Raw genomic sequence first — 23,180 nt, forward strand, 5'->3', positions numbered from 1 at the left:
ATGTATAGACAGCTCTCAAACAATGCCAGGACCCCCCATATTACAATACCTGACAACTCTAAATATCATATATGAACCATTTATTTAATTATTTATTTATTTATTTATTTATTATTATTATTATTATAAATAATAATATTGTATTAGTATATAATGTTACTCTATAATAATTCTAATATGTTGTTTTGATATTATCATAATATGATATTTAATATGTATTATTTAATTTCTTATACCTCCACTACTGCTACTTACTTATGTATTCTATATAATAACTATTATTATTACTACTGTTAATATATTTATTATCATTTTTTTAATTTTGTTTTTAATTTAGTCTTATTCAATATATTTAGCTTTTTTATTGTATTGTTTGTTTATCCTTTTGTACTTTTCCTCAGTTTCTACCACTTCAACCTGTCATCACTGTTTTCATTTGTTACATGCTTGTAAATAAAATATAATAAAACCCTCTCCTTTTATATGTCCTAAAATGTATTTTTGGGTGAGTATTAAATGGTACTTAAATTCAGTTGAAATGTGTAGTAATATTTTTAAAGCAAAATGGCATACAAAATATGTATCCTACTGTATTTGATGACAAATTGTGATTCTGAGATATTTTAAGTGTTAATCCTGTGAAATTGTGAACAATAATTTGAAAAATGTGAAATTATTGAATTGTTTCATTTTTGTAAAGAAATGTGATTAAACATCAAGTTGGCAGATTTTAATATGCTTTATTGAATACAAAGTTGCCATTCATACGGTACAAATTGCTTGTCACTGGATAAGTACCCTTAAAAGGCCAAATTTGCACCTTTTCCAAGGGTACATTATAGTACCATATCACTGAGGGCCAAGTTAGTCACCAAGGGTACATATTTGCCTCTTAAATGGTACAAGCTGTAAGGGTATGAAAATGTACCCATGTTTAAAGGTACACAAATGTACCTTTGAGGGTACTGCCCCAGTGAAAAGCCATTGTAAAAGTAAAAATGTTGCACTTTTATTTCCTGAATGTATAATGTATAAGCAGCTCTCTTCCATACAATAAAAATAGATGGGGACCAGGAGCTGTCAAGCTGTAAAAGGACAAAACAACCCATGCAGGGGTGAAAATTTCATCAAGATGTTGGTGGGGACAATAAACGTAACAATTCTCAAGAGCAATTTTTGAGGGGTTTTTTTGTTGTTGCCCCATTTGCGTTTGTATTATTTTACTTCTTAAACAATTATTTTAAGAATATAACATTATATTATTTACAATACACATATTTTAATGATATTTTAGGGGGGGACAACCCTCAGATGGGGGGGGGTCCGCCTATGAACCCATGCATTATATTTTAATTCTTCTGAAGCCATAGATAGCTTTGTGTGAGGAACATACTAAAATTTACGTTGTTATTCACTGAAAATATGGCCTGCATGACAGTCACCACTTAATTGAATTGCATGGAAATGAACAGCTTAGATATTCAACTAAAAATAACGTAACTTTTGCATTCTACGGAGAGAAAAAAAATTCATAAAGGTTTTATTAAAATATTCAAATGTATGAGCAGGCATGACAAATGGCAAGCTCTCTGTGATGAAAGGTTTACATTCCCAGAGCCGCTTTCGGCATTTGAATTGGTCATCTGTGAATCTGTCCTCTCGACATGAAACGATCTGTCACACATACATGTGCGAAGATAGCTTCATCAGAGCAGACATCGGTTGTCATTTCAGTGCATGATTTCAGATCATCGTGAGGCATTAATCTTATTAAATTCGGGTCAGGAAATTGTGAACCGTCAATATCAGTTTAACAAGCTCTAATCCTTGTGCGTCAACACAATATTAAAAATCTGCACCACTTCCTCCATTGTGAATTATATTTAAATAAAAATGATGTCATCATTTATTCACCCTCATGTGGTTCCAAACCTGTATGAGTTTTCTTTTTCAGATTAATACAATAAAAGAAATTGGTGACTTCTGCCAAAAACACCTCCTTTTGTGTTCCATTGAAGGAAGAAAACCATTCGAGTTTGGAACAACATGAGGTGAGTAAATGATGAAGGATTTAGTAATTTATTTTAGGTGAACTATCCCTTTAAGAATGCAGAGACATCCACTTGATGATATGCACAGTTGATGCAAATACATTAATATCTCTTGGTTTGATTCAGATTTGAGTTATGTGGCTTAAGCAAACATAATCAGGTGAACAGGTGGTAGAGGACCAGAAGGCTATTGATTTTTCTGATTGATAATGTATAATGCTAATCATTATCTGTGTGTGTGAACATACGGAGAGCTTTAGGCCTGTCCGCTGGCCTCTCAACCATCTCATCTGCTTTAAATGACCGCATTTGTCCTCCAACCACCCAGACATCCACTTATTCACAACAGACCACCCTACCCTGATCACCAAGGCAGACCTGAGGCAGGGAAAGGGAACAACAATCCACTCAGACAAGACACCCACCAGCACAAAAAAAGCCCTCAGGGAAACTCTGACAAACCATATGGTGTGGGTGTCAGATATGGGGAAACGGACACACAAAAAAAAAAAAACTAGTTCAAAAAGAGAAACCATAGTTGGGTCCAGGTGCAGGACAAAATGCAGCAAACTTCACTTACATTTTTTTTTTCTTCATCTTTTGCAAGTGGCATTTCAATCTAACAGTGGTGCAGAATTTATACAAATCAAATTTAACATCAGCATACAGACATTTACAATTTTTTACAAAATGTTCTGTAAACACATTTTAGTCATACGCAAAGTATTTGTAAAGCAGATTCTCTGAGTGAAGGATGCTCTAATGGGCAGCCAGGTATAGGCTAAAAATGTTACAGCAAGTTATTGAAGAGGTCTCTTTTGAGCTGTCAGAGAGTGTGAGTGATTTCCTTCTGTTCTCTGTTAGTGATCTGTTGCCACCACTAAAAGTTCCCTTGTGGAGTCAACACAATTACAGCAGATTTGAAAGAGTGCTTATTTTCAATACACCTGTCCATGGCCCACATGAAAGGGACATCTCAGTATCTTCTAACAGATCACTGGATAGATGTGGCCACACCACTGCCCTGCAGTCAGTTACGGTCAGAAACAATATACCTGGATGGCCCACAACTGCAAGGAATTTATAAAACAGAAGCAAAAGAAAAGACCCAGAAGAACTTGTGACATTTTGTGGAATTTAAAGTCTAATCTTCTGAGCCATCAATGACACTCCTGAGGAAAAGAAGGATCTGGTCAGATTTCATATCTTCTGGCTATAAGATTCCACAGCAGCTTGGAAAAGGTTGAATTTCAGAAGTCTTCATAACACCAAAACTGGCTTCTGCAGTCACGTTTAGGAATGGGTGAGTACGAATAACCAGTTGACTAGTTGTCCACCAACAAACTAGTTGATTAGTGAAGGGAATTAGTTTGTCTAGATTCTTCAAAACTAAACTAAACTTAAAAAAAAAAAAAAAACTAAACTTAACTAAAAAACAAGAAGCAAAACAAAACCTCCATCCAGTTCCTTTGTGTCCTCTGTCTAACTGTATTATGTGAATGGCATATACAAAATGCATCTGATGATTAAATTGTCGTGGACACTAATCTGGCTAATTCTTCAGGGGCTTCCTTATGACCAACTAGTGAAGACAACTCATAGACTATTTGATTAAAAAGATATGTAGTTTTGCACATCCCTAGTCACATTAGCATCAGTATGGCCTGGTGATGAACACATCTGTTGCAGTCGATGGGCCCAAACGGCTGGACCAGTTCCTAGCAGGAGTTGGGGGAGGTGAGACAGGAGCGAAGAGGGGTGGAGAGATAACAGGGGAGTTGGGGGGTTTATCTGATGCTTAAGGCACGTGCAGTTTGGACATCTGTCCCTTTCCCCTGCCCCCACCAACTAACATCCCCTCTGCCACATAAAAATACACAAATGCGTGCACACAATAGTTTGCACACACACACACACACACACACACACACACACACACACACACACACACACCAATCTTCTGCCTGATGTTTCATCATCCCAAACCCGATAGGATCAAAGAGGCCTCTCTAGACGTAATGAGCCCAGTGCGAGCTCAGGGCAGAGGCCCAGACTGATATTGCCTTGGGGACAGTGGGAAATCAAGGATACAGCTACTTTTGACTCACTTTTTTCACTCTTTCTCTGCTTTTGTTTGTGGTGGCATTAGCATGTGCATGTTTGTCTTCATCTCAACATTCATTTAGATGCTGTCACTGCTGCTAAGCCATCACCTGAGTCCTGTTAGAACACAACAGCTGGGATCTCTCTCTCGCTCTCTTTCTCTCCTTTCACAGCTGATTGATGAAATGCATCTGTATACAGTGATGTGGTGACTATGCATGAAAAATAATTTCCTTCATGAACAAAGAGGGGAGGGGGTCAAAATCAAAAGTAAAAGTCAGTATCTGATGTGGCCACCAGCTGCATTAAGTACTGCAGTGCATCTGCTCATGGACAGCACCAGATTTGCCAGTTCTTACTGTGAGATGTGAGCAATGATGGAGGGAGGAAAAACAAAAAAGCAGAACAAAACAAAGTAAAATGAAACAATAACAAAATAAAATTTGGTAAAACATTTTTTACAACCTGCTGTAGCAGGCCAAGCATCGAGAAATAACAACCCCAACGCAGTCCCCATCACCCCTATCCAGATGAAATGATATGCATCCATATATGGGACACAAAAAAATGAGAGACAGAAAGATGTACGAGATGTGCATCATTTCAAGGCTCTTAACTGCTCATAAACAGGCCCATCTGGTCTTCCCCGAAACATTTTAGCCCTCGCCATGTCAGGGTGACAAATTGAAATTATAAATTAGTATTTTTTATGTGCCAGGCCGCATGTGCAGCACTAGAGGTGGGTGTCATTATCCAGAAGAGAAAAGGAGGGGAGGTCGACCAACAGTGGGATCCAGAGGCACAGAGCCAATGCATCGACTCTAACCTCCGCCCCATTCACTGTTAATCACTGACCCACCAGTGGCTGCCTGGGGTGGCCAATAATACATCAGGGTATGCCAGCCTAATTTAAATGATAGAGAGCTGGTGTTTTCTAAAGAGTAGAGGACTAATTAAGAGATGGCAAACAGGGAGTGAAACAGTAATTTTAAAAACAAATGAGCGCTTGCATATCATATGAATATTTAGTAAATATTTGGTGAGAATATTTTAATGGTTGATATGTATTTACAATTCTTCTTTCTTCCTAAAACAGTCTTTTAGACTGTTAAAACCAATTTTCAATAAATGTGAAATGTAAGACAAAATTAATTGTTGACAAAAGGTCAATTCACACAAAAATCTAAACATATAAATGCTGGGCTAAATAAAAATCTTCATGAAATGTAACTCTTTATTGCACCAAAGACTTCATAAACATGAACAACAGCTCATATCTAATTGGTTCCACAAAACAAATTGGTCTCCATAATTTATATAAAAATTTTTTTTAAATATGCTCTGTCAGCTGACAAATGTTCATGCCTGGTGTGAACAGATCCATATAAATCTATTGTTTCTATTCAATATCATGTTTACAACTTACATATGCACCGAATATACAGTCTCTGCATAGGCCAGTTTTTGCGTGTAAATCCTACAGAACCACTACAGGAAGTTGATACACAAGGTTTTCTACTCTGTCCTCCACTTCAGGATAAAGCTTATTTTATGAACACTTCAACAAATCCATGTTTAGTACCTTTCTACCACCGCTTGCTTCAGTTTTAAGAATTAATTTTGCCTGTCTTACTTACTTAAATCATTATACTGTTGTGAAGGAATCTAAACTTCAAGACATTAAAATATTTCACTGGCATATAAAAATTATGTTTTGTTAGGCTGTTTGAACTCATCCTTAAGAATTAAAGCTCTATGACAATACATTAATTACTTCTGCTTAACTGGCAAGTCGAATCATCTATTTTCTCTGAATAAATTATCTAAACCAAGCAATGAACCAAACTACATTAGACAAGCATCATATTTTCTCATCTTTGATGCCTAATAAGAGGTCAACTTCCAACAATTTGCATAACCTTACCTTATATGCCCCCATTTCATTCTATTATAAAGCATTTCAGGGAAAACAATAGCTCCTAAACAACTTAAATTAAGTGTTTTGGAGGGGAAAAGGGTAGCTCTGTGGGTGGCAGACTGTCTAACACATTCACCCCACTGTACACTCATCATTATTCAGTGCTTGGGTGCATTGCATGTATAAACCGTTACCAGCCCTGCGCTGCTGGACAGAACGCTGGCCCACAAAATGCCTGAGTGGAGAACAAAAGTAGAGGAGCTAAGGGGATGAGGGAGGGGAGGCCTCTGTATTGATGGCACATCTAGCAGGAGAGCCCCAAGGCCCTCCCAGAGCTGGTCTTTTTGTATGCAGATACCGACAACAATTAGTCCATTAGTGATGTGGTCTAACACGGCGCGTGTGGCCGACCACGGTGGAGCCTAATAGAGACACGGTCTTTGGAAGTAAAAGGATTACTTTAATCTAGCGATGGTCTACACTTCTCTCACTTAATGAGAGGACAGAATTTAACTCTAAATCTTTCTTTACAGTTGTGTCTGTTTCCCCTAATGAAACTTCCCTCCATACTGATCCAGAGCCATCTGAGGACACTGAAATAACTAACTCTCTAGAACCAACTATTGGTTGAATTAGGGTAATCTGTATTTTCTTTGCACTTTCGAACAATGTCACAAATTACCCTCTTCTAAAACTCCAAAGCTTCTTCAAAAAAAATTGTCATCATGTCATTCCAAACACGAATTACTTTCTTTCTTCTGTGGAACACAAAAGGAGTTGTTAAGCTGAACAACAGTCTCAGTCACCATTCACTTTAAATGTATTTAAAAAAAGATGCAATGAAAATGAATGTTGACTGAGCTGAACATACTAAGTGATTCTCACGAAACTTGTCAATAAAATGTGCAGAACTGTCTTGAAAATGTCACAATGTAAAATAAACATTAATGGCCCTAAAAATAGGCTTCATTATCTATTTGGAAGAGATAGGCCTACTTTCTTAATTGATTCTTGATTTCAGAATAGAATAGAACCAGCATATTTGAGAATCACCCTACTGCCAAACATCTCCTTTTAGTTCCATGAAAGAAAGAAAATAATAATATGGGGTATAACTTTCGATAATGTCCGAATTAACTCTTGTTCACCCTTACCCTTAAGACTTCTAATTCTGGTAGAATAATAAAACATGATGTAAAAAACTGTATGATTGCAGGCATATCTGGGAGCTATGGAAAAAATCATTATATTCTGTGAGCACAACCAATTTATTTTAGTTGCTTGCCTGCAGATGTGCTCTAGGTAGGAAAACTGCTGCACAATAAAATTATTGATTTTAGGACAGGTACTGCTTGGAAAAGAGATGTGAATAAAACAGAAGCCTAATTAATGTACTAAAACTAGAAAAAACATTTTTGTACTTGTTGGTGCATTTGAAAGCATTCAGCTGCATAAAACTGCTGCTGCAAAGGCAAAATATTTCACGTACGAGCTGGTAAATGGAGCACGGCAATTGTGAACAATGTCTAAAATAATCAATGTGCCACCAGCATAGTTGTCACTTATTTAATGGATTCTCAATAGGCTACAGAAATCGAACAGAGCCTGAGCTTTAAGAGGAGGCAACTGTGCTCTTCTACAATAGCACACGTGGTACTGATTTCATAGGAGGAGACAGGGCTTAAACTCAACGGAGCAGTCAGAATCTGAAACAACTCTGCATAAGTCAGAGCAAATCAGCGGGACAGGTCTCGGGATAAGGTTTGACGTTGAAGCCTTTCCTCGCAGGGGTTTGGGGAGGGATTCTTGTTCATCCCAAATCCTTTGATACTTCAAGGTGAGCCTGTCGGCAAGCATAACTCTGTCTGGAAAGAGCATTGTACCCTTTTAAAACAGACGTCACAAACATGTTTAGGCTGAAACTGAGACGAGTGCTGTCTCCGAGATGGAGTTTGATTAGATTGTCTGAGAAAATTGATTGGTTGACATTGTTTGATGGAATTGAACTGTCAGCTTTTGTTCCAGAATGTTTGCATGATTTGCATCAGTTCTTGGTCAACTAACCTTGATTTTTATTTTCATGGATTTTTAGAAATGTATTAGACAGTACAGCTAAGAGGAAGCCCACATCTACCACCACTCTGCCACAGCCTTTACAATTAACCTTGAATTTTAAAAAAGTATAAGAAACCAAATCTGGGAATCCAACAAATCGGGCCAAATTAGTGGCAGTATGAGAATCTGGGATTGAATAGCTTTTGTCCAAATAAGAAAACACTAAGGAAAGGAGACTAAATGAGGATGTAAATTATCAGCCAAAGGAAATGTTAAGCAGTATTGCTTTTGCTGGTGGTGTGTGCATGGGTCAAATGTGGCCTATATTTTGGGAAATCACTTAGGAAAACAACTTGATAAACATATTATCTAAAATTGCAGAAAGGATTGTGTGAGGGTTAGGTTTAGGGGCAGAGTTGGGAGATCATTATCTCTGCATGTAAAACAACAGAAATCAATGGAAAGTCCCCACCATGATAGAAAAACAAATATATGTGAGTGTGTTTATGTCTTTGCTCTTCTACCTTCTAAACACAAACCAATATCCTGGCCCATTGCCCCCTCCAGTGCCTTCGATGCCAGCTGGCAATGCCAATGAGAGAGAAGCAATCAATCATCTGATCGCAGAGCTGTTGCCTTTCCCAAAAAAGATCTGAAGTATATATGAATTGCAGAGCCACATATGCAGTGGAAAGAAAACTATTTAATAACAACCGATTTACCATCAATCATGACACTTAAATAGGCTTACTGACTTTAGTTTGAGGCTAAATGTTGTCTTTGTACTCTACAAACATAAGGCATTCTCTAATTCACATTTGTGAGTACTTTAAAAATAGGGCTGAAGTTCACTTCTGATAATTGCTACTTTCAAAAATAAGTCTTACTCCAGAACTCACCTCCTAATTTAGAAAGCCAGTACAACTGATAATTACAATTTATTATCTCCGTTAATGAAAAAGGAGGACATAATTAAATCTTCCCCATGGCAGTCAGACTCTCTCAAAGTCAACAACAATGATTACAAATTAATTCAAGGACAAATGGTAAAACTAGATTTTGGTGCTTGCCCATGCAAAAGTTGCAAGGACGTTGCTATGTTGTTGCTAAGGTGTATTGGGTGTTTGTATACTGGCCCAAATCAAAAGACGAACACAACCCCCCTCCCCCTTCCCACAACTTTATGATATTCTGGTCAATGTATGTCTTGGATCACTCTAACAATTTAAATGGTTAGTTCACCCAAAAATAAAAATTAATGTTATTCCAAAGCAATGATGTTGAGCATTCATGAGTGAATTAGAGAAGCTCGTTCATCTGTTCACACTGTGAAACTTGCACTGTTTTTGACTGCTTTTCACTTATGTACATGCTATTGAGAATGTCAAGAGATACAGAGTAAAAAAAAATAACATTTAGTCTTTTTTCTCAATAAAACTTATAGTATGTCTTCAGAAAACTTGGAATATGACACACTACTTTTATGACACTTCTGGGTCCTTTCTTAAGCTTTAAAGTGAGTCGCACTCAACTGCCATTTTATTGAAATTTGTATTGTTTTGAAACTTTCATTTTTGGGTGAACTTTTCCTTTGTCAATGGAGATTTTCCACCCATTCTATTGTCTGCCAGGCAAAAAACATTAGTATGATCACTTAGAAATAGTAATAGTAATATAAATAGTTGCTAATAGTCAAGGAAAGAATAATTAGACAAAACAATTTAAGTTATTGTCTCTGAGTTGGCGGCAACTATTGAAAGTGAATGGAGATGTCAGAGGTGGGCTGTATTGTTCTCAAATTCCTGCCTGCTCTGGTCACAACCCTGACTATTCATAAGCACAGATTCACCCCTGCTCATTAGGGTTAGTGTGGACAGGATTGTCTAAAATCCTCCTATCTGTTGCTAATTCAGCAAAACTCTCTCCCATCCACCCTCTTTCCTTCTGCGTTCCTTGCTGTTCCATAACACAGTTTATTATGACTATATTTGCTGCATATCTCATGCGCTTATTCTCTCTCTTTCTCAAAGGTGGTCATGTGTTTGCATGTCTAATCCTGATCCTTATTACTCCAGGTTGGCTTTAATTAATTCATAATGCTGTGCAGGAGTTAAATAGTCAAAGGACAGAAGGGCTGTGTCACCCCAGGTCTAAATGAACCCACCCTGTCAGCAGTCTCCCTGACCCCTAGAGTTTGGCTGGCTAAGTGATCTCATTATTGCTGCATGGATACACAGACAGCCAAATGCACGTCTGGACAGACAGGGTCAGCTTAGGTGGTTAATTCTGCATTTGCTAAAATTAGTGAGGACAGACGAAAATACTGTATATTTGAAACTTGTCACCTCTTTATTCAATACCTTGTAATATTTAGGTAGACTAAAGTGAAAGTTCACCCAAAAATGAATGGTGTTCCAAACCAGTATGACTTTCTGTGTCCCATGGAACACAAAAGGAGATGTTAGGCAGAATGTTAGTTTCAGTCATCATTGACTTTCATTGCATTCTCCATACAATGAAAGTGAATGGTGAATGAAGCTAACATTCTGCCTTACATTTTCTTTTGTGTCCCATGAAAGAAAGAAAGTCATCTGTGTTTGAACTGACATGAAAGTGAGTAAATGATGACAAAACTTTTATTTTTTAGTGAAGTATTCCTTTAAAAGCTCATATTCACAACAGAGGACGAGTCATACATTTTCTTTGTAGATGTATCTTATCAAAGTCTTGAAGTTTTAGCGCTTTGTGGGACTAAAATGTCCTTCTGAGTCACGATGAAACAGAAAGATGGATCACAGAAAACTGATTCATTCAGTTTTTATAGCAGTATCAGGGTGTGCCATTTGTTCTAAAACAATTTGTGCAAATTTAATTAAAAAGCTTTACAATGCCCTTTTACAATGCTCTTTTCTGCTGGTTTCATAATCAATTTATATTGAGGAGTTTCAAAGTGTGGTCTGTTCCAAACTGCCCTTTAGCACCCACACTAAGTCTAGATCCAAGCCAATAAGGTAATATAACTGAGGGCAGGCAGCCCAGAGAGGGGACAGAATGCCCTGCTGAACATTAGCCACTATTACTTTATGTTAGTCCTGGACTGGGGGGTTTACATAAATAGGCTTATCTGTGAGGATGTCTCAAGCTTAAACCCTGGAGGTATATCATACAGAGTTACCCACAAAAAAGAACTTAGTCTTTCTACTGCTTTCTACTGCCCTCAAATCCTCTAGGAACATTTTATTTAAAATTAGTTACATTTAATCAATTCAGTCTGAATGCAGCACAACAGTCAATTTTCAGTCAACTTGGTTTATGGAAGTATTATATATATATATATATATATATATATATATATATATATATATATATATATATATATATTCCATAGGGATTGCAGGAAATAGTTTATAGAAATGTTTGAAGCCATGAACCAAATCAACTAGCTCCAAGGTGAATTAACATTACCAACTTTGTTTGAAGCAAAAAAGTATTTAAAAATCAGACAAAAAGACAAAGGCACAAATTAATAAGGGAATGAACTACAATACCATGGAGCAATGCAAATGATGTAATCAAATTATAAACAAGGGAAACATTCCTCCCTCGTTCTCTCAGGCTGGGGAGACCCCGGCCTGACGTGTACTTCCTGTAACAGTGTAGTACCCCCCAAAAAAACACTGTAAAATTTAAATGAGAGGGAAAAGGCCAACGCAGAGCGGCGGTGAGAGAGAGAGAGGAGAGAGAAATGAAAAAAAATAAATAAAACCTACTCGCCGGTTCTCCGATATACCGTTGCATGGTCCTCCATCACTTCTCCACCCTCTCAGGCAGATGACAGCCACTTCTCCCCGGGCGGACCGGAGTCAGACTCACGACCCCCGACGGTCAAAACACCCCTCCGCGTTCTCGGCGACTCGTGGGGACACTCCTCCGCCCCTGGCGGCGGCTCCATCGCGGACGGTGGCCGTTCACCGCGTCCGGGCGGTCGGTCTACTCCCTCCCCTGGGTGGACAGCAGTGTCGAGGACTCCACAACGGGCATCCCTCCTCCTACCCGGGTTTCGGCACCAGTGTAATCAGTTCAATGGAAAGGAGGAGGCGAGAACCGGCTTGACGATGTAAATAATATTTTAATGAGAAACTTAAAAGACAAACACACACATGATGGACATGTCCGTAAACTATCTCTCTCTCGTCGCACCACCGTCTGCCATCAGCCTTTATCCCTCTCGGAGGCTTAATTAGCCTGATAAGGGACCGGTGTGTATAATCACAACCTGGCTCCGCCCTCCGCCCTGCCACAAATATATTTAAATTTTATTGCAAAATATTCATTTATATAAAAATGTATAAGTAGTTTGAGAGTGTGAGCAGACAAACTCAACCGCATTATGTAGAGTGAGTCATGGAAGTAAATATGCAATTTATTAAGAACCTCAGAGCTCTCGGTAGGTCTTTAAAGGTTTGTAAGTTATCATTAAAAATCAATTTACCAAAAGAGAACATTTATGTGGTTTTTACTTCCGGTACCAAACTGTTCCGCTCTTTTGGATTTTGACCCGTGATTTGCTGTAAAACAGTTTTTTGGGCCCATTCTGGTGGGAATCCACAGAGTTAGAAAGTTTCCCGCCCCTCACAGCCAATTGCAGCAGAGAACGAGTCAACAAGAGTATCATATCTTCCTTTCACCTGTTCATTCTCAACATTCCATAGGACAGCTGCTCTCTTTTTCACCTCTTGTCATGGAAACCAGTGCTGAAGCCCCCCCAAACAACTTTCATTAGCTACAAATGGCTGAAGTTTACTCAAAAGCCCCTTCCAGCCTTGCACACTTCCCTTCTATCCTATTCTCCATATTGCAAGCCTATAAAGAGAGACGACACCAAACACAGTCTCAACTAAGTATTATTTAAAAAGTAATAAACCACAAACCACAGATGAGCCGCCACAGATCGCTTCCCTTTTATCATTTAAAGTATGAGAGTTCTGTCACTGTAAATCATCCCAGCTCTGCCTTCATCATTCGAGTAATGTAACTGCACCTTCATAACTCATCACCCTGGCCATAAATACAGTCTTTAAAAGCAGTGTACATAAACAGCCTGCAAAAACTCGCTCTGGGAATGCAGACCCTCCCACGCACTCCGGGCCAAGAGAACGTTTCTGCTCACCAGAACATCTTGCGGGCCCAAATCTCATCTTCAAACCGAAATCTCAAAGGAGAAAAAAACCTAATATAATCAAATTACAACTAACCTCAGATGTATTGTGATTACCTTGTAATAAGAAATTAAACTTAAGTGCTGGTTCATTGGTTCACTGAAGGGACCATATTCTGTAGGATTTGATTGTCTACTCATAATGTTAGTCAAGATTTTGTAATTTTCTCTGTACATAATTTATGTAGATTGATTTCCACCCTTTCTCCGACCCTTAAAATTAGGCTACTGAACCTTTAAGACTTCTATAAGAAAGAGACCTCTGTTATGATTAACTAACCTCTACATACCATCTTAGTTTACACAGACATTCTTCAGTTGCTGAATACTAGTTAATATGGGCAGTTACATGTTCATGTGTTTGTAGTTGTGATTTGTGCAGCTCTTTTTCTCTTCAAATTTGTTCAGATTCCTGGAGCTTCGTTTTCATAAATGGTCTTGGTGGACTAATTTATGACTAACTAACTGCAATTTTAGACTTACATACTAACATACTGACTAAACTATTAAATCAAAATTTTGTGCTTCTTTCTAGTGTTAGGCCATTGGTGATTTTTCAACTTGAGTCGGGCCGGAGGGGCGGCGCAGACATTCCATATCGAGCAGCAATCTCTAGAGGAAATATGGCATTATTATCTGACAGGAGGGACAAACAATTAACTAATGCTATAGGCTACAAGGATGACAGGGGTATGGATAAAGGACAGTATAGACAGCTGGCAAGGATGTGTGGTTTCTGAATCTAGACCAGGAAAACCTAGTTTTCCCATGTTGATCTGGAATGTCCAAACTATTTTGATCAGAATTCTTTTTGCTCACTGTCCACATTTAGTCTATGGTTAATGGCAGTTTAAATTGAAGGAATATATGAACATTTCTGCTTAATATGAGAAGAACTCAAGCAAACTTGGGAATTTCATTCATTTGATTAAGCGTTTTAGCCTGCTTTCAGTTCACTGAGATAAAATTATTGTTTAGAAATTGCTGCAAAAAAACTTTGAGAGATTACATTTTCAAGCATAAAACTGTTCCTCTGAGTCACTATCATATTCAAAACGACTATTGCCATCTGTAATGCATTTTTGGCAAACCAATTTTCTCAGCAACAATAAAAAATGTTTTATTCAACAGACCATCTGTTCCATAACGCTCGTGGATCATGAACTTATACTGAACTCAGACTTTAGCAATCACAGAGTGTCTGAAATGGCGCTGAATATCACTTAAATATGAACATTCCCTTAATTTAGATTTTGGAAAAGTAGGTTAATGATTTCGGTAATATCATCAAGCAAACATAAAATTTAGGGGTGTTATTGTTGAATCTGAAATACTGTTAAATCTGAAAAAGCTTGTTGATAATGACAAGAACTATTAGCTTGCTGCTTGGCGGTAAATAACTGCTGTTTACAGCATTGGAAAAGAGCAACGTTTCCTGAAGTTTAGTGAGAAAGACTGTCTAAAAATGGCGACAGATAAACAACTTCAATTAATCAAAACGCAGCTGTTTCTTTGGTTTCCCTTTTAAATAAACATATTGCAGCTGGCAAGAAAAATCCTGTTGCTGCTCGGCAGAGTGGTATAGATCCTCATTAGATAGCCAAGTCAGGTGACTAGATTTTAAATGGGTTGAGTTGTAGAAGTGTTTTGTGTAATAAGAATGCATGTTAGAGAAATTTAATAGAGAGGATTTATGAGTAGCTGGACTTAGAATCTGCATTTAGAAGATTGCCTGGCTCTGAATTGTGCGAGAATACTGCTATCTTTCCAGGCAGTGGCAGAACATGGGGTCTATTATGTCTTTTAGAATATATTTCAGGGCAGATGGTGAAATACTTGAACAGGTGAAAAATCTGTCCATTGAGGAGTTTAAAGGTGCCCCAATAGTGTTACCAAAAAGAATGACTACTTTCGGACAGATTTCTCCAAACACTGTGCCCGCATGCCACTGATAAAACAAACAGGTAGCTGCCATATTAAGCAGGGACAGAAATATATTTTATATAAATACAAACAACAAACTTCACCTTTAATGTTACCAGGTCTGCAGCCCACCAAGGAACATTCTGATACCACGTGTGTAACAAATATAATCTTTACACACTGTCGCTTTGGGGGTTACATGACAAAAACATCATGTTGTGGAAGCATAATGAAATTGGCGATAATCTAAATAATGACCGAAATCAAATACTGTCATCAGTATTTAATAAGAGCCTACTGGATATGGGAAACCCTGCTGTTAAAACCTGGAGCCATTCCTTGAGAAACACTGAGACGGTGGTGTATTTTCTGAATGCAACATCTGTCACCTGGAAGCAGCCAGCATTTACACTATTCTCTTGCCTATTTCTGGGGCTGAATTTATCTCTGATACGAGCTGCCATCCATCTGCATTAATACCACAAATCAGATTACCTCCTCTAAAACTAACAATGACCTCAGTGCTTTCCTCCATCCAGGGACGGCGGTTATGGGCTGCCGCAGCGATTGGAAGACTAAACAATATAGAGCGGAGATGGAAGAGAGGGGAAAGAGATGAGAAGAGGTGGAATGGGAACAAAATGGGAATGCTTTATAGAGTGAGGGGAAAAAAGAGATGAGAGCTGCAGAAATTTGTAGCACGCGAGATTGAGGTAGAGAGGCAGAGGGAACGAGGCAGCAATCAGAGTACAATTGAGCTGACTTACTTGCGACTTCCAAAGAGGCATTACGGCTGACAGCCTCACCCAAGTAATTCCTCGCAACACAAACGTACACGCCTTCATCAGGCTTGCTGCGCCTTCCATGAACGATTCGGAGGAAGAAGAGGGAGCCGCTGGGGAGAAGCATGCGGTGGGAGCGTGGATCCTCTCGGTCAGTTTCGACTCGCTCGCCATCTTTGTACCACTCCACCATGGGGATCGGCCGACCCTCGGCTTTACAGTTCAAAGTGGCGGGCTCGCCCTTAGAAACAATCAGGTCTGATGGGTGTTCGATAATCCGTGGAGCAGCATCCTCAAGTCTGGGGCGAGATCCTAAAAGAGAAAACGAATCAGTGGTCACTATTAGCATTACATAGAAACACGAGGCTTAGGAATCAAAGTAAACTTCAATATTATTAACACCAACCAGTTATGATGTGATAACGCCACAAGGTATAAAAGCTTCTTCCATTTTAACCTGAATTTTTGTCCTAACCAACCTGCTACTACTTTAACAACAAGTCATTTTGTTGATCGCTTGGTTTCTATTTCAGTAGTGTTTTGTTTTCAGTGTGGTCCAACAAACTACTTGTAGCTGGAAACTTGTCGCATTGTGCATGGTTAGGACATGGTGTAAGTATCTAAAAGGTATGAATTGGAGGATTATTTTTGCTAACAACAACAATTTATTGCAAGTAACAAGTACAAATTGTCACTTCAAACTGAAAACAACACTTGTTATAGCAACCATCTTTGCAAGTTGGTTAGTAATTTCACTGTTGACAAGGATGGAAAATACAATTTCCACCAATACCTGGCTGAGTAAAATGAAGGTGTTATACATATGCATTGCTCATATCAATTGGCTGAGAGAAAATGACATGCTCTAAATTCAACAGCTATCAAAGAAAACAGAATCGCATTTCACTCCCACAGTAGGTGGATGGTTGAATATGTATATATAATTTGTCTACTGTTTTAATGCACATTTGAATTAATACTGACTGCCAAGGATTTTTGTTTAGCACGGAGGGGTTGTTGGTTAGAGAGAGTGTAGGGGGGGGTTGAGAAACCAGTGGTATGGTAATTCAGGTAGGCTTTGAAATTGCTTTTCTCTCTCTCGATTTGAATGACAGTGAGGTGGTGGGACAATTACGGATGAATAACAACAACACATACAGATTCTCAACAGGACTGGGGAATTTCAGCCATCAGAAATATCTGGGGATGAAAGTGAGTCATTGTTCATGGTGATTTTAAAAATAATTACAGATCCCGGCATCAACAATTATACTGGGGTTTAAAATCATTTTACAACGTGACAGAAGAGCAGTGAGTTCTTGTAGACAGAGAGAAGGATGTAGAAAAGAATCATTTGCTACAAATGTTTTCCAATAGATGTAACAGAGCTTGATATTGCTGATGGGGAGAGAATTTGGTTCCAATTCCCATCAATAGATCAGGCTGATATATATTGAATATTTATATTATATTTGCTGTGCTTTTGATTGCAATATAAAGTTAAGACACATTGTGAATATCTCGATCATTTTATCCACAAAGAGCTTTTTATTTTGGCCATTAAGACATAAAAACAGTGATGTTTAAATTGCGTAAATTTAAACTTCAATACCAAAAACAGCATTAAATTTGGTAAATTCAATCCATTTCTGTCAATCAGTTCAAACTGTCCATTTAAAAAAATCATTCATAACTCTCATTTAAAGACTAACTTGAAAACTGTCCAAATTAGCCTCTGCATGGGATTTTTCATATATTATATGATACATGTATACATTTTTTTGTAAAAAAATATATAGGTAGGCCAAATATTGTTATTGTTAATTACTATGTATGTACTGTTATCTTGGTGAATGTAAACAAAAATAATTCAATATCATTATTCCTGGTGTTTATTTAGTGAAAAAAAACATAGCTGGATTATTACTTTACTACGTTTTTACTGTATTTAAATCCTTATGACCTTTCTAAACCATTTCAATGTAGCTACACAATCTTTGATATTGAATATCATAAAAAAGCCAAAAATATAGAGATGTAATTTTTTAGCTACATCACCCTGCCCTTCTCGTCACTCCAACACCAGCCAAAAGTTATATGGAAGTATGAAAAATAACGAATGCTTTTCAGGAGAAAGACGAGAGATAAATGTTAATCTAAAAGTCCTCCATTCATAGCAGTAACCTGGCATTAAACTAGTGATTTAATCTAACTGTGTAGATCTTTAAAGGCCCAGGTATACTTTGTTTTTGCATGTTTCAGATCGCCTTGCGCTTTGTCAACTGTGTTGCCTAGGAATGCGTTCGGCGCATGTGCACAACAACTGCTTTTAGTACAGTCAATGGCCAGCGCATGCACAATTGACACGCACAGCCAAGGACCGCATGCGCGAGTCACGAAAATCTAGGTGGCGTGTGGTCAAGCTGATGACGCAATTTGTGTCACACATACTGTGCGTGGAGCATTCCGCAACGCACACACCCGAAGTATGCTTTGGCCTTAAGGCCTTACGCGTCTTTATTTCTTCACATTCAGTGAAGTGGATAAACACCCCTGGGCTCAGAGGCTAATGCAACTTAAAACAAACCCATTTCCCAACCACTTTACCCAGGCCATGAATAACATGGTACAGTGACCTTACAGTGGTAGTACATTGGACCCCCATTGATGAGAGAGACGCAAGTATTGCGTTCACCTCTGAATCCCCAGGACTTTTGCCATTCCACTCTCTGAAAACAAAAAGCCCCATGGCCCAGCTGGGTTAAGGGAGCAGAGACCGCCAGGGTTTGGCTAATAGCTTTTAGCAGACACTTATGGATTGTAGAACAGACTGCGTTTAGCAGGGGGTGGACGAGAAACACAGTGGGGTTAGAATCCAAGAACAGTCTTATAAATAAAACAGGCCAAACACTCTAACCTGCCACAATGGATATGTTAGACAGTGTAAGAGGTGAAGTGCAGAGTGAGCTAATTTAACTAACCAAGTAGTAGCTAACGCACCTGATCATGACCTCGAGACGACCATGGGAAAGGCTAATAGAGTGCTAGCTTGAGAGACCGAATGTGCATTAATATGCTGAAAAAAGCATCTGGAAAAGCTGACTAATTACTGTTTTCTTGTTTTCTGACCCTGCAATAGCTTTCCAAGCATTAAAGATACCACATGATTAACACCAAACTGTGCTGTCCATTGTGAGGTGCTAGAACTTTCAAGCACTACATTGATAAAACAAGCCCCACAATGGTTGTTTGGGGGATTTTGACAACCCTAAGGATTCAAAGTGGAACTTGTAGTCTCACACCTTGTCAGAGAAATCAACCCTCAGGGAAACAGGGCGTTTTGGAGGGCTTCTCAAGCAGATAACATCTCCTAGAGCATTTTGACAACTCTAGAAAATGAACACTAAAAGTCTTCCATCCTAACAAGGTGTTAAACTAAGCTTAGGAGAGACTTGTACAGGTGAAACTCGAAAAATTTGAATATCGTGCAAAAGTTCATTAATTTCAATAATTCAACTTAAAAGGTTAAACTAATATATTATATAGACTCATTACAAGCAAAGTAAGATATTTCAAGCCTTTATTTGATATAATTTTGATGATTATGGCTTACAGCTTATGAAAACCCCAAATTCATATTCTCAGAAAATTAGAATATTACATGAAATCAATAAAAAAAAAGGATTTTAAATACAGAAATGTCGGCCCTCTGAAAAGTATAATCATGCATATGTACTCAGTACTTGGTTTGGGCCCCTTTTGCATTAATTACTGCCTCAATGTGGCGTGGCATGGATGCTATCAGCCTGTGGCACTGCTGAGGTGTTATGGAAGACCAAGATGCTTCAATAGCGGCCTTCAGCTCTTCTGCATTGTTTGGTCTCATGTCTCTCATCTTTCTCTTGGCAATGCCCCATAGATTCTCTATGGGGTTCAGGTCAGGCGAGTTTGCTGGCCAATCAAGCACAATAATACCGTGGTCATTGAACCAGGTTTTGGTACTTTTGGCAGTGTGGGCAGGTGTCAAGTCCTGCTGGAAAATGAAGTCAGCATCTCCATAAAGCTTGTCTGCTGAAGGAAGCATGAAGTGCTCTAAAATGTCCCGGTAGATGGCTGCGTTGACTCTGGACTTAATAAAGCAGAGTGGACCAACACCAGCCGATGACATGGCTCCCCAAACCAACACAGACTGTGGAAACTTCACACTGGACTTCAAGCATCTTGGATTGTGTGCCTCTCCATTCTTCCTCCAGACTCTGGGACCTTGGTTTCCAAATGAGATGCAAAATTTGCTCTCATCAGAAAAGAGGACTTTGGACCACTGAGCAACAGACCAGTTCTTTTTTCTTTAGCCCAGGTAAGACGTCTGACATTTGAAGCCCATGTCCAGGACCCGTCTGTGTGTGGTGGCTCTTGATGCAGTAACTCCAGCCTCAGTCCACTCCTTGTGAAGCTCCCCCACACATTTGAATGGCCTTTTCTTGACAATCCTCTCCAGGCTACGGTCATCCCTGCTGCTTGTGCACCTTTTTCTTCCACACTTTTCCCTTCCACTTAACTTTATATTAATGTTCTTTGATACAGCACTTTGAGAACGTCCAACTTCTTTTGCAATTACCTTTTGAGGCTTTCCCTCCTTGTGGAGGGTGTCAATGATGGTTTTCTGCACAACTGTTAGGTCAGCAGTCTTCCCCATGATTGTGAATTCAACTGAACCAGACTGAGAGACCATTTAAAGGCTCAGGAACCCTTTGAAGGTGTTTACCTGATTAGAGTGTGACACTTTGAGCCTACAATACTGAACCTTTTCACAATATTCTAATTTTCTGAGATTCTGAATTTGGGGTTTTTGTAAGCTGTAAGCCATAATCATCAAAATTATATCAAATAAAGGCTTGAAATATCTTACTTTGCTTGTAATGAGTCTATATAATATATTAGTTTCACCTTTTAAGTTGAATTACTGAAATTAATGAACTTTTGCACGATATTCTAATTTTTCGAGTTTCACCTGTAGGTAAGAAAATAAATGAGACCTCTTAAATATCTTAATTGTTTCACATAGATAGCAATGAGATTAAATTGCGAGCAAATAGAGACTTGTGACTAAGATTTTTCACTTGAGAAATAGATCCTAGTAATCACATGTGTCACCTCTGGAGTTTCATATAAGATCTCAACAATGAGTGCATTTACATGTTCAACAATACGATGATAACTACCAAACATTTGCTTGTTCTAACAATCCAACAGGGTAAACCACATTTAAATGGGATTTGAAATCATCAGATTATTCTCTGCTTTTTATGTCAAAACATAAACAAACGTGTGAACATTATAGCGCACAAACACTTTTTTTTTATATATATATATATTTTGCTTAAAAAATGTATGACCTTATTCTAGGGGTGGGAAATATGACCAAAATCTTATATCACGATGAGTAATTTTATATCACTGTAACAATATATATCTTCCCAATTATTGGGGAAAATCTATAAACATCGTCTTATGTATTACATAAAAAAACATACTTTAATGTCAATTTTTGGGTATTTTTTTTCAGTACTTTATATACTTTCAAATATTTCTTCTTATACAGTATAATTTTATTTTATTTGGTACTTGATAATAGTCAAAGTACCAAATAAATGTTGGTACTTGTGAAATTTCACAAGGTGCCACTTGTTGATGACCAATATTATTATAAATTATAGAATAAATCTTCCCAAAGCAATGCAACATATAGAATGATACATAAGTAAAAAGAAAAACAATTAAAAAAAAAATCAAAAATTATGTAATCACTTCTTGCAGAAAATAATTACCAAATAAATATAAACACTTCTTGCAAAAAAAATTATAGCCGAATTAATGCAGAGCTAGTCTTTTGGCATTCATAATATTCTTTTGTATGCTTCATTTTGAGAAGGTAAAACATATTTCTTGTATTACCAGTGATTATCATTGTGTGACAGTTTGCACATTATATTTTTATGCTCTGTGTTAGGCTTTGTGAACTTACACCACATATGTCACACCTGTTTTAATAACGAACTCCTCTTCATTTTCTTGACTTGTTTAGCAGTCGTCCCATTCTGTGAAGATTTTTTTCTCTGGGGTTATCCTGTGTCAAAAATGATTGAGTAGCACAAGTGATCCTGCTCTGCGCTCTCTAAACATCAGTAAACCTGCCAGACTTGCGTGCTCAAGAGATGGTGCATGTGACGCTCGCATGAAACACAGATGTGCAAGTCAGATGAGATGCTTATTAAGGGCTTATTAAGTGCTGAACATCAGATGAATGCAATTGAACTTGCTTAGGCAGCTGTCAAATTTTTTAAAACCCTGTCGATATTTCTTAAATGCTCACAGTCTCATGTGAAGCCCTGCCCTACTGATAGATTAGCCAATGCTGCACATGGATATTTAAATATCACAATATACACAATATAGCAAAATCTCTATCGATTGCCACTTTATATCATCACCATGACGATATGCCATCGATATATATCATTCTCCTAAGAAATTATAAGAGAAAAATCTTCAACAAAGTTGAAACTTAAATGAAGCAAACCTGATAACTTGTTGAAGTCTCCTCAACTATAAAAAAAAAAAAGAAAAAAACTTTGAGCAATAAAAATGTCCTCTGAGGAAGTGCACAAGTAAGGACAGGCTGCTTGGAACAGCTTTGATTTCTGGGTGGTGAGTGAAGTGAAATTTAGACATCTTTCCCCATAAATGAATGTATAAGACACTAAGCTAAATCACTACCAGCCAGCTTTTCTGCATTACAGTCATTTGTGAGTGCTGCTGAAATTATAGCATGTCCCTATTTGTACACTGACAGCACACCCTTCTGTTGTAATATCAGTAGTGTGTGTTTCAAAATCCGTAAAGCCCAGTGGCAATCTCACAGCTTGACATGCAAGCAATGATTCCAGCAGTTAGATTGATTCAGGCATAAAGAGAGGTGTCACAACTACAACTCATCTGCTCTAAAAGGTACCAAGTCTCTCTACTGTAATAAGGGTTTGACCTTGTTATGTGAAGGAAGAGGGGGTAGATGAGCCAGCTCGAGGAGAAAATACAAGCATCTGGCAATCCTGATCAATCCCATGGGGCTT

General features: G+C 38.1%; 1 protein-coding gene across 1 annotated transcript in view; it reads right to left on the reverse strand.

Moving 5' to 3' along the window:
• Positions 1-23,180, reverse strand: part of robo3 (roundabout, axon guidance receptor, homolog 3 (Drosophila)) — a 96,636-nt gene that overhangs the window by 56,447 nt on the left and 17,009 nt on the right. The window contains exon 2 of the mRNA XM_052116196.1: positions 16,036-16,362. Within this exon, the coding sequence (XP_051972156.1) occupies positions 16,036-16,362 (327 nt within the window). The remainder of the gene's footprint in view (positions 1-16,035; positions 16,363-23,180) is intronic.

The sequence above is a fragment of the Xyrauchen texanus genome, chromosome 43 (genome assembly GCF_025860055.1).
Source record: "Xyrauchen texanus isolate HMW12.3.18 chromosome 43, RBS_HiC_50CHRs, whole genome shotgun sequence".
Lineage (NCBI taxonomy): Eukaryota > Metazoa > Chordata > Actinopteri > Cypriniformes > Catostomidae > Xyrauchen > Xyrauchen texanus.